This window comes from Triticum dicoccoides, chromosome 4A (genome assembly GCF_002162155.2).
Source record: "Triticum dicoccoides isolate Atlit2015 ecotype Zavitan chromosome 4A, WEW_v2.0, whole genome shotgun sequence".
NCBI classification, from domain to species: domain Eukaryota; kingdom Viridiplantae; phylum Streptophyta; class Magnoliopsida; order Poales; family Poaceae; genus Triticum; species Triticum dicoccoides.
Window position 1 is genome coordinate 451,416,025 of NC_041386.1, and position 14,389 is coordinate 451,430,413.

At 45.6% G+C, this 14,389-nt stretch overlaps 2 protein-coding genes across 2 annotated transcripts; one reads left to right on the top strand and one right to left on the bottom strand.

Moving 5' to 3' along the window:
* Window positions 1-7,777: 7,777 nt before the first annotated feature.
* LOC119286125 lies at window positions 7,778-9,038 on the top strand. Its single transcript, XM_037565472.1, has 2 exons — window positions 7,778-8,202; window positions 8,298-9,038. Exons 1-2 carry the CDS (start codon window positions 7,976-7,978, stop codon window positions 8,629-8,631), a joined length of 561 nt encoding a protein of 186 aa, XP_037421369.1. The 5' UTR covers window positions 7,778-7,975; the 3' UTR covers window positions 8,632-9,038.
* Window positions 9,039-9,195: 157 nt separating this feature from the next.
* LOC119286124 (mitochondrial uncoupling protein 1-like) lies at window positions 9,196-12,493 on the bottom strand. The gene is made up of 9 exons (XM_037565471.1): window positions 12,271-12,493; window positions 11,789-12,004; window positions 11,586-11,664; window positions 11,361-11,494; window positions 11,166-11,264; window positions 10,963-11,067; window positions 10,335-10,409; window positions 9,648-9,734; window positions 9,196-9,558 (listed from the first exon to the last, which is right to left on the bottom strand). Exons 1-9 carry the CDS (start codon window positions 12,352-12,354, stop codon window positions 9,523-9,525), a joined length of 915 nt encoding a protein of 304 aa, XP_037421368.1. The 5' UTR covers window positions 12,355-12,493; the 3' UTR covers window positions 9,196-9,522.
* Window positions 12,494-14,389: the final 1,896 nt, after the last annotated feature.

A 14,389-nucleotide genomic window follows, 5' to 3' on the forward strand; every position in this document is an offset into this window, starting at 1 on the left:
AGATGGAGCAAAGTACGCAACACCGCAGACAAATATGGTGGCAGTCGCCGCATAAAAAGCTATCCAAAGCGAAAGCTACTGCCTGAATTTGACGAGGAGGCCTTAGAGCCCCCGCAGTCAAAAAATAGGAAGGCCACCCGGTCGGATAGACGACCGCATGGCCAGCATGGAGCTGCAAGCGGCGACGCACACAAGCCAGCACGCGATCCACCAAAGGATCCGCATCAAAAAGATGGCCCAGCCAGATCTATCTACGGGCCAAGAAAGCAAGCTCTAGTAAGCAATGCAACACAACAAATATCCGAACATCACAGCACACCCAAATACAAGGGTGCCGCACACCCCCTATGTTTCACCGATGAGGTGTTGGACCATGAATTTCCAGCGGGATTCAAGCCCGTAAACATAGAGGCATACGACGGAACAATAGACCCTGGGGTCTGGATCGAGGATTATATCCTCCACATACACATGGCCAGAGGAGATGACCTTCACGCCATAAAATACTTACCCCTCAAGCTTAAAGGGCCAGCCCGGCATTGGCTCAAAAGCCTTCCCGAAAACACCATTGGAAGTTGGGAAGAGCTTGAGGATGCTTTCCGGGCAAATTTTCAAGCGACCTATGTCCGCCCTTCGGATGCAGACGATTTCAGTCACATAACTCAACAACCCGGAGAGTCAGCCCGGAAATTCTGGAACATATTTCTTACTAAAAAGAATCAGATAGTCGACTGTCCGGACGTCGAAGCCCTGGCAGCTTTTAAACATAATGTTCGAGACGAATGGCTCGCCAGACACCTCGGCCAAGAAAAGCCAAGAACAATGGTCGCATTAACAAGCCTCATGACCCGCTTTTGCGCAGGAGAGGACAGCTGGTTGGCAAGATGTAGCACCAGCGACCCAAGTACATCCGAAGTTAGGGATGGAAACGGAAAACCCCGACGCAACAAGGACCAGCACCGGAATAAGAGAAACAGCCCAAAGAGCACGGCGGTCAACTCCGGATTCAAAAGCTCGCGGCAGAATCAGAGAAAGCTGCCCCTCAAGGATAACAGGGACGAGCTATCCAACTTAAACAAAATCTTGGACAAGATATGTCAAATACACAGTACTCCCTGGAAGCCTGCGAACCATACCCACAGAGATTGTTGGGTTTTCAAGCAATCCGGCAAACTCAACACCGAACACAAGGGGCTCGACACACCAAGTGAGGACGACGACGAACCCCACAAGCAAAGCACCAGGAAACAAAAGGATTTCCCACAAGAAGTCAAAACAGTCAACTTACTTCACGTGACGAACAGAATGGCACCAACAGAGATACGCGCCATACGGCCTATCCCAAAGGAGTCTCGCCCATGGTTGTTGAAACCAATCACCTTTGACCATCAGGATTACTCTAGAAGTATCCGGAACGCAGGCTGGATTGCCTTGGTATTAGATCCAATAATCGGTGGACTCCACTTTACAAATGTCCTGATGGACGGCGGCAGTGGTCTAAATCTGTTATACCAGGACACAATCCGCAACATCGGGATAGACCCAACAAAAAATCGCCATAGCAAAACCTCCTTTCAAGGGGTAACGCCAGGCCCGGATGCCCGTTGCATGGGTTCTCTCTGGCTAGAAGTTATGTTCAGCTCCCCCAATAACTTCCGTCGCGAACAGCTAACTTTCCACATCGCCCCATTCTCAAGTAGCTATCAAGCATTGCTGGGACGTGAAGCTTTCGCCCGCCTTAACGCAATACCGCATTATGCATCTCTCACGCTTAAGATGCCCGGTCCACGAGGCATCATCTCATTAAAGGGAAAACATTGAGTGTTCCCCCCGCGCGGAAGACAGTGCGGCTGCCTTGACAGCCCCACAATAAAGCGGCTTCACCAGCCAAAGCACCTAAATAGGTCGTCAAGACCACGGACACGGCTAGATGAGTCCGGCATAAACATACAATTGATAAAGGCTTAACAGCCGTATACCCCTGTACTAGGGGCTCCACGCATATAAAACAAGAGACAGTAAAGCTCAATTTTACCCATTTCGATTTATACTTCATTTATTTAGTATAACTCATGTTCAGCATGATCTTTCCTAAACTAAGTTCCTCTCTTTTACAGATGAACACCATGCTATGCCCATCCAGGATACGGCACAACGGAGACACAGGCGCAGACGTGCAGCAGGGACCCGTTCCAAGGATTCTTTTCAGATTAAGACCCTGCGTAACCCTTTTTTACTGTCTCTTGTTGATACACATCCCCTGGTTTCTTGGTATAACCAAGGAGGAGGCTGGCGTTTTGGCATGTGGCCACATCAGAGTTTTGAGTGTACCTAGACACTAGGGGCTTATTACTAAGGGCGTTATCCCGCCCGCCCTCATAAAGACCGAATACCTTAGGGAGTGTTTGGCGTCGCGAGTTTGGCCTTATATGCATCAGCTCCGAATCATGTCTTTGGTCAAATGTTGGGTTTGCCCGGCTCCTGTGCTTTGCTACCTTACATTCCACTCTATTGGCCAGTGCTCCTCTGAGTGTTGGTCCGAAACGGGCAGCCTGCGGGGCCACCTCGGGGAAACTTGAGGGCTGGTTTTACTCGTAGCTTGACCTATCCGGTGTTCCCTGAGAACGAGATATGTGCAGCTCCTATCGGGATTTGTCGGCATAGTCGGGCGGTCTTGCTGGTTTAGTCTTACCATTGTCAGAATGTCTTGTGCACTGGGATTCCGAGCCTGGTTGGGTGTCCAGCGATGGAGGATTGTCTACGCGGATCGTGAGCTTGTGATGGGCTAAGTTGGGACACCCCTGTAGGGTATAAACTTTCGAGAGCCGTGCCCGTGGTTATGTGGTAGATGGGAATTTGTTAATATTCGGTGGTAGAGAACTTGACAATTGACTTAATTAAAATGAATCAACCACGCGTGTAGCCGTGATGGTATCTTCTCGGCGGAGTCCGGGAAGTGAACACGGTTTGGGTTATGTTTGAACATAAGTAGTTTCAGGATCACTTCTAGCTTCACAACCGTTGCGTAGCTTCTCGTCTTACTCTTATTTGCGTATGTTAGCCGCCATATTTGCTTAGTGCTTGCTGCAGCTCCACCTCATTACATTATCCTACCCATAAGCTTAAATAGTCTTGATCTCGCGGGTTTTGAGATTGCTGAGTCCTCGTGACTCACAGATACTACCAAAACAGTTGCAGGTGCCCATGATACTAGTGCAGGTGATGCTACCGAACTCAAGTGGGAGTTCGACGAGGACCTTGGTCGTTACTATGTATCGTTTCCTGATGTTCAGTAGTGGAGCCCAGTTGGGACGATCGGGGATCTAGCATTTGGGGTTGTCTTCTTTTATTTTGGTTCCATAGTCGGACCTTGATTGTACTCTGGATGATGTATGTTTAACTTGTTATTTATGTGAAGTGGCGATTATAAGCCAACTCGTTATCCCTTTCTTATTCAGTACATGGGATTGTGTGAAGATTACCCCTCTTGCGACAAAACCACCATGCAGTTATGCCTCTAAGTCGTGCCTCGACACGTGGGAGATATAGCCGCATTGTGGGCATTACAACTACCTTCCAATATATCAATCTTTACCTCTCAACTATTTAGATACTCCTTGTCATGGTCGTGATCTCATCCAGGACTCCAAACAAACTTCGGTCACCAAAACACATCACTCATAAATATAAATCGTCATCGAACGTTAAGTGTGCGGACCCAACGAGTTCGAGAACTATGTAGACATGACCGAGACACCTCTCCGATCAATAACCAATAGCGGAACCTGGATTCTCATATTGGTTCCCACATATTCTACGAAGATCTTTATCGGTCAAACCGTTATGACAACATACGTTATTCCCTTTGTCATCGGTATGTTACTTGCCCGAGATTCGATCGTCGATATCTCCATACCTAGTTCAATCTCGTTACCGGCAAGTATCTTTACCCGTTCCATAATACATCATACCGCAACTAACTCATTAGTCACATTGCTTGCAAGGTTTATTATGATGTGCGTTACCGAGAGGGCCCATAGATACATCTCCGATACTCGGAGTGACAAATCCTAATCTCGATCTATGCCAACCCAACAAACACCTTCGAGACACCTGTAGAGAATTTTTATAATCACCCAGTTACGTTGTGACGTTTGATAGCACACAAGGGGTTCCTCCGGTATTCGGGAGTTGCATAATCTCATAGTCAAAGAAATATGTATAAGTTATGGAGAAAGCAATAACAATAAAACATAACGATCATTATGCTAAGCTAACGGATGGGTCTTGTCCATCACATCATTTTCCTAATGATGTGATCCCGTTCATCAAATAACAACACATGTCTATGGTTAGGAAACTTAATCATCTTTGATTAACGAGCTAGTCTATTAGAGGCTTACTAGGGACACAGTGTTTTGTCTATGTATCCACACATGTATCAAGTTTTCGGTTAATACAATTCTAGCATGAATAATAAACATTTATCATGATATAAGGAAATACAAATAACAACTTTATTATTGCCTCTAGGGTATATTTCCTTCAAAATTTGTGAGGGCGTAAAAATGGATAGTAATTGACGGAGTGCTGTTGTGGTGTAAAAATGGATAGTAATTGGCGAAGGACTTGTTTAAACACGTCATCTATGAATGGCTAATCTGATTATAGAACGTTCAAACCAATGCGCTTTCCAAACTATGATATAGGATAAGTGGTATATCCATAGTTCAGAAAATTTTGGCAGCTGAGGAATAACGGGTTCCAAAATAGTTTTTTGAGTGAACACTACCCTCATGGATGATCCATTGTCTTGTATTTTTTTCTTTTTTTTTGAACTGGTCGAAGAAATAGATTAGGGAATGGAGTGAAGAGGTTGGTCAAGTGACATTTTTATTTTTATTTTGTCTCTTCTCGTTGGCTGTTTATAGACTGTCGTGATGGAGCTCGTCCTAGAGGTGACTTCAATGACAGCATTGTGGCTGAAGCCTCGGTCTGGTTGGCCATATGGAAGGAGAAGGTAAGGTGGACGACAGGAGCGACATCAGCTATTCTCCTCATGTAGGTGAATGCACCGAGGGAGAAGGAGGCTCGGGTTTTTTGGTATTCCTTCTAGATTACTATTCATGTGAATGCATAGTGTTGATTTATTGTTTTTATTGCAGTGTATTGTTCTGGGTTACAATTCAGGTACTGTTTCGGTTTAATTTTTGGTGGGTTAATGTTTTCGCTTTATTGAGATATTGCTCCGTTTCAGTGGTTTTATTTTTTTGGGTTTTATTTGGGCTATTGTTTCAGTTAGCCGTTCTGACTTTATTCGGATACTTTTCCATTTTTGTTCGGATACTTGTTAGTGTACTGCCCACTACTGTTGTCATGGTGTAAAATGGACAGTAATCGATAGAGAATTTTTTTCCATGGATTATTGCTCATGCAAGTATACTATTCTCGTTTACTGTTTTGTGCCTCGGCAGCACCATCACCGGAAAGGAGCAGGAGACAATCGAGGCAGCTTTGTATCGATACGCCGATGGAGAGAAATGATATGGAAAAATCCTAAAGCTTAACCTTTTACACAAGGACGCGAGGATGGAGGAGGGGGAGAGAGATGATGCATAAAAAGTACCCATTTTTCAACAAGGGGAGCATTTTTTCCTTCGAAACATGTTTGATATGACTGTTCGATGGACATTACTGTTCACATTGGGGCAGTGTTTATACGGGGCACTGTTCGTTATCCATACGGTACGGTTCACTGTTCCGGTTTTGTTTGGGTAATTGTTTGTGTGTTGTTTGCTGATGTCATGGTGTAAAAATGGATAGTAATCAGTAAGAATTTAATTCCCCCATGGATTACTGTCCATGAAAATATACTGTCCCAATTTACTATTTTGTGCCTCGGCAACACCATCATTGAAATGGAGCGGGAGACGATCAAGGCGGCTTTGCATCGGTACGCTGGTGGAAAGAAATGATGTGCAGAAAAATCCTAAATCTGAACCTTTTATATAAAAACATGAGGGTCGGAGAAGGGGAGAGAAATGGTGTGTAAAAAAAATCCTAATTTCTTTCTGAACCACGGGCGTTTTTTAAACACTGTTCACTATTTTTTTCAAATCAGGACGGGTTTTTTAAACACAGTTCATTTGTTTGTTTTCTGCTACCATGTAAAATGAACAGTAGAAACGCAAAAAAATCAAAGAATGGGGAAAAATGCCATGTAAGATGAACCGTAGAAATGCAAAAAAAATATCAAAGAATGGAGAAAACCCGAAGCCTTCCCGCTTTAGTACAGTACTCCCTCCATTCCCTTATACAAGGCCAATGTAGAAAATATATTTTGCATCTATATAAAGTCACTAATAGTAACCGAGAAAATTTAATGATGTTTTCTCGTACTATCAACTTATTTAATACTTGCATGTATATAGCCATAATGACACTGTACTATTTCCTTCTCATTACTTCCTTGCATGCATGTGGGCATATTAATCATCCCGGTTAACGAGAAAAAAGGTTGGCTTGCAAAGCAGTTATTAAATTTTACCTTGGTATCTGTAATTTAAGTTTGTGCTCTTGTATAAGGCTGGTCATAGTGGGAGTAACATAGGTAGTAACTTAGATGCCACATAAGCAAAAATGATGAGGTGGCAAGTAGTTAATGAGGAGAGAGGCAAATAGAGTAACATAATATGTTACCATCACATAGCGCTTCCCAATGCAAAATGAGTCTACAAAATAATAAATGAAGACATCTATGTTACCACATATATGATACTACCCACTATGAAGGTAGTAACATAGACTAGTAACATATGCATGTTACTAGTCTAAGTTATTCTCCACTATGACCAGCCTAAGACTAGCCACAATGGGTAGTAACATAAAGTAGTAACATTGGCATGCGAAAATGCATAGGAGCTCTCGAGTGCTATGCCCCCCTATATTCAAAAATAATTTAGTAATTCAAAAGAGGTCGAAAAATCCTATAACTTTTTACGGAATCAAACATGACCAAGTATTGCACCCGTATAAAAAGATTAAATAGGGAATGGCTTTTATTGTATCTGGGGTCAAAGATTTCCCAAAAAATGCTAGATACAAGTACTATTCATGCTATATTGTTGTCATAAATTTATTTATTTTGCCCTGAAGTCAACGAGTACAATACCTTGGCCAAACTTTTTATATGAGTACAATACCTAGTCATATTTGATTCAAAAATATATCCAGGATTTTTTTGACTTTTGTTTTGAATTATTAAATTATTTTTAAATATAGGGGGGTGGAGCACCCGAGTGCTCCTAATCCGCTTCCCATTGGCATGTTACTACTTTATGTTACTACCTCTATATAGTGAAGAGTAACATATGTGTGATAACATGAAACACTTCATTTATTAGGCTATAGACTCATCTTGCCTTCATATGTGTGATGTTACCCACACAGTGGCGGAGCTTGCAGCAAATTACTGGGCGGGGTGGCAGGCCAAACTGCAAGAAATTAGGATTCCCTCGGACCATGGGCTGGCTCTAATAGGAGCGGGTGCAGCAAAGCTGGGCGGGCCATGGCCATGTAGCCTTGTTGAAGCTCCGCCGGTGTTACCACATGCTTTTTTTTTTCTTTATTTATGGTTTGTTACATCATCTATTTTATCTAAATATGTGTGATGTTATTACATATGTTATTTTCATTGTGGGTAGTGTAAGGAAATGGAGGGAGTAACTTCTTATGTACTGAGATGGTATACGGTAACTAAAATAGTTATATACTCCTCTGTTTTAAATAAATAAATTATACTAAAGCAGCAACGTTTAATTTGGAACGGAGAGAGTACCGTATACTCATCTACTACCGTGCTACTGGTCTCGGAGTAATCGGTGTGGCACCAACAAGTCACTCGTCCGGTCACAAATCAAATGTCCAGATCCACATACAGAAGGGATCGTCAGCAGCGTAGTAGGAGCAGCTGGGCATGGCTGACTCCCCAGGATTAGCTCGTGCTCGTGACGTCCTGCGCGTGAGCGCCGACGACCGGGCGCGGGTGGACGCACTCTCCTCCGCCGCATCCGCATACGTATCGGCGGCTTCTCCTCATCTGTCGCCGAGCTTCTTCGAGGGGTTCGCGCTGCGCAGGATCCGCGTCCTCAGCGTCCACCCGGGATTCATCCACTGCTCCTACCACGTCCCTGCAAGCCTCACCGTACTTCACTGGCTTTCTTGGTTCCTTCGTTATTAATTCAGTCCCCTTGATCCGCGCCAGCTAAGCCAAATACATACATGCACGTACACACGCGGGACTCTAGCACCGGCTGCCTCGCCGCCGGTGTTGTGGTGGCCCTGGTGGACGAGATCGGCTACGCCGCCGCCATCTCCGACGCCCAAAACTTCAAGGTCTCCGTTGACATGTCCGTCGCCTTCCCCGATCTCTCCCAGGCCCGCGCAGGGGACCGGCTAAGCATAACGGCGAGGGTGCTCGGGCACAAGGGCGCCTACTCCGGCACGCACGTGCTCCTCACCAACGCCGTCACCGGCAATGTCGTCGCCGAGGGCAGGCACTCCGTCTTCGGCAACCTGAAGAAGGCACCACTCAAGCCAGCAGCCACTACTAGTCTTAAAAGCAACTTGTGACTCTGACTCTGCCTACTCCTACTCCACTACCGTCTATTATGCACCTTCTTTCCTAAATGGCCACTCATGTATCTTTCTTGTCAAGAATAAAATGAAATACACTACTAAAAAGGAATAAAAGGATGCGTGTTCTCAATGGGAATATGTTGTGTACTGAATCCATCCCAGACTCACTGTCTTGTGCTGCTTTTTCGTGTCCAGCGTGCGCACCTACCATTGTCAGCCATTTGATCGGCAGACCAAGCAGCTACCCAACCAGCTAAGCATCACTTCACGTCCCCGTCAATTAGCCCCAAACAGCCTGGCCTAAACATCACGTCCCCATCGATTAACCCCAAACAGCCTGGCCTAACACATAAAAATATCTATGCCAAATAAGTTACTAATTATAAGTTCTACGGAGTAGTAAGTTAAAAAAAACTATAAGCTCTAGTGCTCACCAGTGTCTGATCTACCCAGCAAGCATTTCAGTTGTAACATTGCAAGGAAGATGACTGACAACACAGGACATCATCTACAATTAAAAAACCAAACAAAGGCAGTGTGCTTATTGCAACGAAGATGGAGACAACACAGGACACCATCAACAATTAGAATACCAAGCAAAGACATTGTTGCCTTCCTGGCTCGTCACAGACAAGATCTACTGCAGCTAATGTTCATCCATCCAACACAAATTTAACAACACTTTTGACATCTCCGAACTACCTCAGCATTTGTTTAAGGTCCTGTCAAGACCGACAAAAATTTATTATAGTTTCTCACAGTTGAGGTGTCAAATTTGTCCTTTGTACCACAACTCCCAAGGGTTAACGTCTTATGTAGGAGAAAACAAATGCGCGCACATTCTTGTTGTATACCACCTTCTACAAAACCCATATCATCTCATCTTTAATTTGCAGGCTTTCTCACAAAGGCCTTCTGAACCTGCACAGGCACACAGAAAAAAGTTAGTGTACCGATTTCGCATGCTTACATAACATAGTCGCACTGTGATAGTTACAAATTCAGCTTACCTGCTCCAGTGTCAAGAACATGATCACATTCCATGATCCCAGTCTAGCAAAGTTTGGAAGGAAGCCTTTGTAAAATGCCAGAGGTCCCTGCACACAAAAAAAATCCTATTAATCAGCAACCTGCTTGGACTTTCGTTTGCATTCAACAGGTATACAAAGCAGTTCCTATGAGCCTAGAACATATCCAGAATATTCAGCTCACAGACAAACGAGTATATCATTAACAAAACACAGCTCAAAGGATATCTAAGCAATTATGAAAGGTTACTCGGTACAGAGGGAGGACACTATCAATATATTCCAAATCAAGGTTAAGAGTTAGTTGTTCCGAGAAAAAAAATATACGATTCCTACAATGAGCAGTCACCTTTTGTTTGCCATCATATATCTTTTATTTGCATGATCGCTTGGAAATAAAGCACTGTTAAACCACCGTTCAAATTTGAGAGCCACCAGAATGACAATCAAGGCAGTTAATTCTAACAGAGGCTGTATAAGTTGCCAATAAATTACCTACTGTCAACACATACTATTAAAATATGAAATGGGACGAATTTTCTCCGCAAACATGACCCAGCCCCAGATGCTAGATGTGCTTGAAAAACATGTTGTAGACAAGTATCACTCATCTAATGCTGACTGAAAAGTATAAAAAAGGCATGAACAGAGTAATAGAGTGGAACATACATCATTCTTCAGGGTCTTCACAAAACAATCAATAGTGTTCTTGTAGGCAGAGTCACCCATCATTCTTGACTTAACCTGCAAGAAGGTGTGTATTGTTAGTAAAGAGAAACATCTATGCTCGCATATCTTTAAGGTAAGAACTCAACTGCTAATCAATACTCAATAATACAGAAAGACTTCTTTGATAATGATCCAAAAATGGAAGCTGCATTTATTTTCAAAGAAAGACCAGTATCTGAGTTTCATAGGAAAATAGAACAGCTTCGATGCAAGCAAATTAGCATATGGTGGCCATGGATGCACACATTAAAAAAAGGCATAAATCTGCAGAATGGCAGAAGTATAAACCTCACAGAAACTGAACTAAGAAATCAGCTTTGCTGAAAGAACATGAATACGCCATGAAATAAAGGTCAGAACTGGCATATCTCAGTTTAAACTTGGAATAGTGTGTGATGCTGTCAAAGATAACCATTTGTAATAGACAATAGTTACTACCTACTGGATAAATACACCAAGAAAGCATTGCTCGGAATAATTAATTCGCAGTTGGTTGTATAGGAAATAACATTTTAGACAAGATCACTAGAGTAGGGATAATTATCACTGAGCGAGGAGGACATCTCACCACATCGACCGGAGAACCAACACAAACAGCAAAGAAGCCAGCGCCCAAACCAGACAAGATATGAGTGACCACGTCATCTTTGAACCCAGGAAGTTTCAAAATGGACTGCATGATACACAATACAGTTGACGACAGCAAGATAATAAGCAATCAAATAAAGGAAATAATGACAAGAATAAAGGAAATGACGACAAGAAGCACACCTGCTTCACTTGATCATAACTGGCCAACTCAGCAGCGTTTATGATGGCGTTACGTGCAACATTCGGACCAATGCCAGTCCACAGAGCAGCAACCCCTTCCTAAAATGATGATGCCGGCATATTTGAAGCAAGCAATTTGGGATATGTAACAATCCACAGTTAGCTTGCAAAACAAGAGCAGAAGCAACAACTGACCTGCCTAACAATCTTGGCATAAGCATCCATTGCCCCAGTATAACGGCGCGGCACACCAGGTGCCAGCTTCCCCTCAGACTGAAGCCTGACTTTGACAAGGTCAGTGGGGTTGGCCACAGCGATTGCAAGGGCACCTGAAGCAAGTCAGACACACCATGTTATGTTGCTGCATACTTCATTTCACATGGAGGGGGAAATTGATTGAGAATCCAACGATGAGGGTACCAGTGGTGAAGCCAGCGGCTATCTTCTTGGACAAAGGTACATCCCCAACATGGTTCTCGCCAACATAGAAGGATTTGACCTGAAGATGGTCAGGCACAACAATCCGGGTCAAGTTCATTGTTGAGTACCACTACAACTACTGACGCAATGCAATACCATACATATACATAAAGAAGGGGGGAAAGGGAGGGAAGGGAACTCACGGGCTCATAGAGACCAATGCGGAGACCGCCGTAGATGCACTGGCGGTGGAGGCCAGGGACGATGCCCTTCCAGAGCGCGGCGGCGCCTTCCTCCTTGGCGATGGTGGCGGCGGTGCCGAGCAGGCCACGGTACTTGGGCCCAGCGAGATCCCCGGCGACGGCCTTCTTCTGCAGCTGCAGCCTGACCTTGGCCGTGTCGAGGGGGATCGTGGTGATCTGAGAGAGGGGAAGCCCATTCGATTAAACCAGGAGCGGAAAATACATGAGGAAATAACGAGATTAGCGGCGTGATCCTGGTCGGGGAGCGGCCAGGGCGCAGGGTGGCATTGGAAATCGGACGATCCAGCGAGAGAATAAAAACGAAGCGTAAAGCAGCGGGCGATCCCGTCCCCGTCGCCGTCGCAGGAACAGGACGCTGGTGAGTGGCGTCTGGTGGAGATCCGTGGGGCGGTGGAAGCAGGGGTTAGGTTAGGGTTTAGTACCTCGGCGAAGCAGGCGGCGATGGCGCTGGCGGTGAAGCGGCCGGCGAAGGAGATGTCGACCTTGGAGCCGTGGTCCGGCGCCATGCTTGGCTTGGCTTGGCTGACGGGTGGATGCAACCGCCCGCCACCGGCACCACCGAGCGAGACGACGGACCCCTTCTGTCACAAGTGCTGTCACACACACACAGAGGAACGAAGGAAGGAAGGAAAGGGGGGAAATAAAGAGGAAGAGGGAAGTTGGCGCCTCCAAGGGAAAAAGGCAAAAGAGCTTTTGCCTTCCCTCTGCTCTGCTGTTTCTCCTTCTTTTCTCTTTTTTTTTTTTGATTTGATTTGAATGAACCCTCTGCTGTTTCTCGAATTTATCCTGCTTATTAATTATTAATTACCCTATTGGGTTGATTCGATTCTGATCTGATCTGGAAATGGAGATGATCGATGACTCAGATGCGCATCACGCCTACTAATCCATCCCACTAGATTAGTTGTATTTCCTTCCTTCCTTTGTATCAATCCATTCATCCATCCATGTTTTGGGGACTTCCAGAATGCTGACCATGTGGGGACGTGTCCTCCAGTTTCTTCTATGCACGTCTCCTCCTGGTGTTCCCCTACTGTTTCGTCGCTGTACTCCTTTACTGATTGCACTGGTCGATCCACCGTTGCATAGGTTCCTTCGAATATACACGACCCCCCTGGAAAGCAAATTGGGTCACAACCTGACGCAGAATTTGGAGGGGATGCGTGGAGGTTGCATATGGCTAGATCTGAGTCGACCGAGACTTAACGAAGTCTTGGTCAAGTGATAGAATATATAAAAGTGAATAAAACAAAAGTTTAAATAAAAATTTTACACGAATCTCCATGCAAAATCTCACAAATATAGCATCGACTAAGACTTCGTTAAGTCTTAGTCGACTGAGATTTAGTAATCTCGTTTGGTTAACTTGCAGTATAGAGGAATTGAATGCTTGAAGATTTTTCTTCTTCCTTTTTTCATGAAATACACAAAAGTCTTGCGTATCATTGCATTGATAGGTAGAGCGAGATTACACAGGTTGATTACAGAATGGTGTAAAGGGAACGACCAGCTAGCATGTACACAAGGATGGCGTGCATAGAAGGCCGCGACACACTGGAACGTCGGGTGTGCCAGCCGCGGGGGCTGGAGTCTACGTTTCTGGCAAGATTAGGGCAAGTCCTGTTGCGCCGGCACGTCGTGCCTCCTCCCGGATCGTACTCACGGCGCATCCCACGGCAGGGGAGTCATCGTCAAAGAGGCAGCCGTTACGATGCTACCAGATGTGCCCAGGCGGTGATGCGATGGAGGCAAGGTCGCGTCGTAGACAACTCGTGGTACTAGAGATGGCCGATGAGAGCCAGGCGATGAACTTCTCGTCGGGGTTGGGGATCGTGGCGATGGATCGGCACCATGAAAGTACCTCGTGCCAGACTTGGCAGAAGAAGGAGCATCCCGTAAGAAGGTGTCGTCTCAGGTTCGCAGAGTGGACAGAGCGGCCCATGGGGGAGGTCGTGCCTTGCTAGGTGATCAACGAGCCAGCAGCGGCCAAGCAACGCTAGCCAGACGAAGAACTTGATGCGAAGTCGTGCCCAAGGGCGTCATGTGATACGCCAATGGGGGGTTGTTGTCGTAGATCTAATGAAGAGGGCTTTATAGCAAGAGCTCGCGGTGTAGGCACCCATGGCAGTCCAGCATCAAGACAGCTTGTCCGGCTCGTCGGACAAGGTCACCAAGCGTAGGCGTCGCCAGAGAGCCATGTACTAGACAGCCATGGCCGCGCCCATGGCGCCCTGGATGTCCGCGATCCAGGCGCGGTCGAGGAGTCCATCGGGCACCGATCGCACTTTGGGTCGCCGCTTAGGTACGGTGCCATAGACTAGTGGCACGCTGGAGATCCGGGATTCCGAGGCCACCTGGAGAGACTGGCCTGCAGACACGGTGCTAGCTGACAAGACAGTGGCCACCGCTCGCTTCTTTACGCCCATACCAGAGGAAGTTGCGGATGAGGTGGTTAATTTGCTTGAGGATCGAAGGGTTGATGGCCATCGCGATGAGGATATGCACTGGCATGGCCGAAAGCACATGCCTGCAAAGCGCAAG

What these genes read in the sequence shown, in the direction of transcription:
- LOC119286125 (XM_037565472.1), top strand. Translation starts at nt 7,976, where the DNA reads ATGGCTGACTCCCCAGGATTAGCTCGTGCTCGTGACGTCCTGCGCGTG. An exon ending in CACGTCCCTGCAAGCCTCAC is followed by an intron (nt 8,203 to 8,297) that starts CGTACTTCACTG and finishes CGTACACACGCG; the next exon opens with GGACTCTAGCACCGGCTGCC.
- LOC119286124 (XM_037565471.1), bottom strand. Translation starts at nt 12,354, where the DNA reads ATGGCGCCGGACCACGGCTCCAAGGTCGACATCTCCTTCGCCGGCCGC. An exon ending in TCGCCGCCTGCTTCGCCGAG is followed by an intron (nt 12,005 to 12,270) that starts GTACTAAACCCT and finishes CCCCTCTCTCAG; the next exon opens with ATCACCACGATCCCCCTCGA. An exon ending in TTGGTTCTCCGGTCGATGTG is followed by an intron (nt 10,410 to 10,962) that starts GTGAGATGTCCT and finishes ACCTTCTTGCAG; the next exon opens with GTTAAGTCAAGAATGATGGG.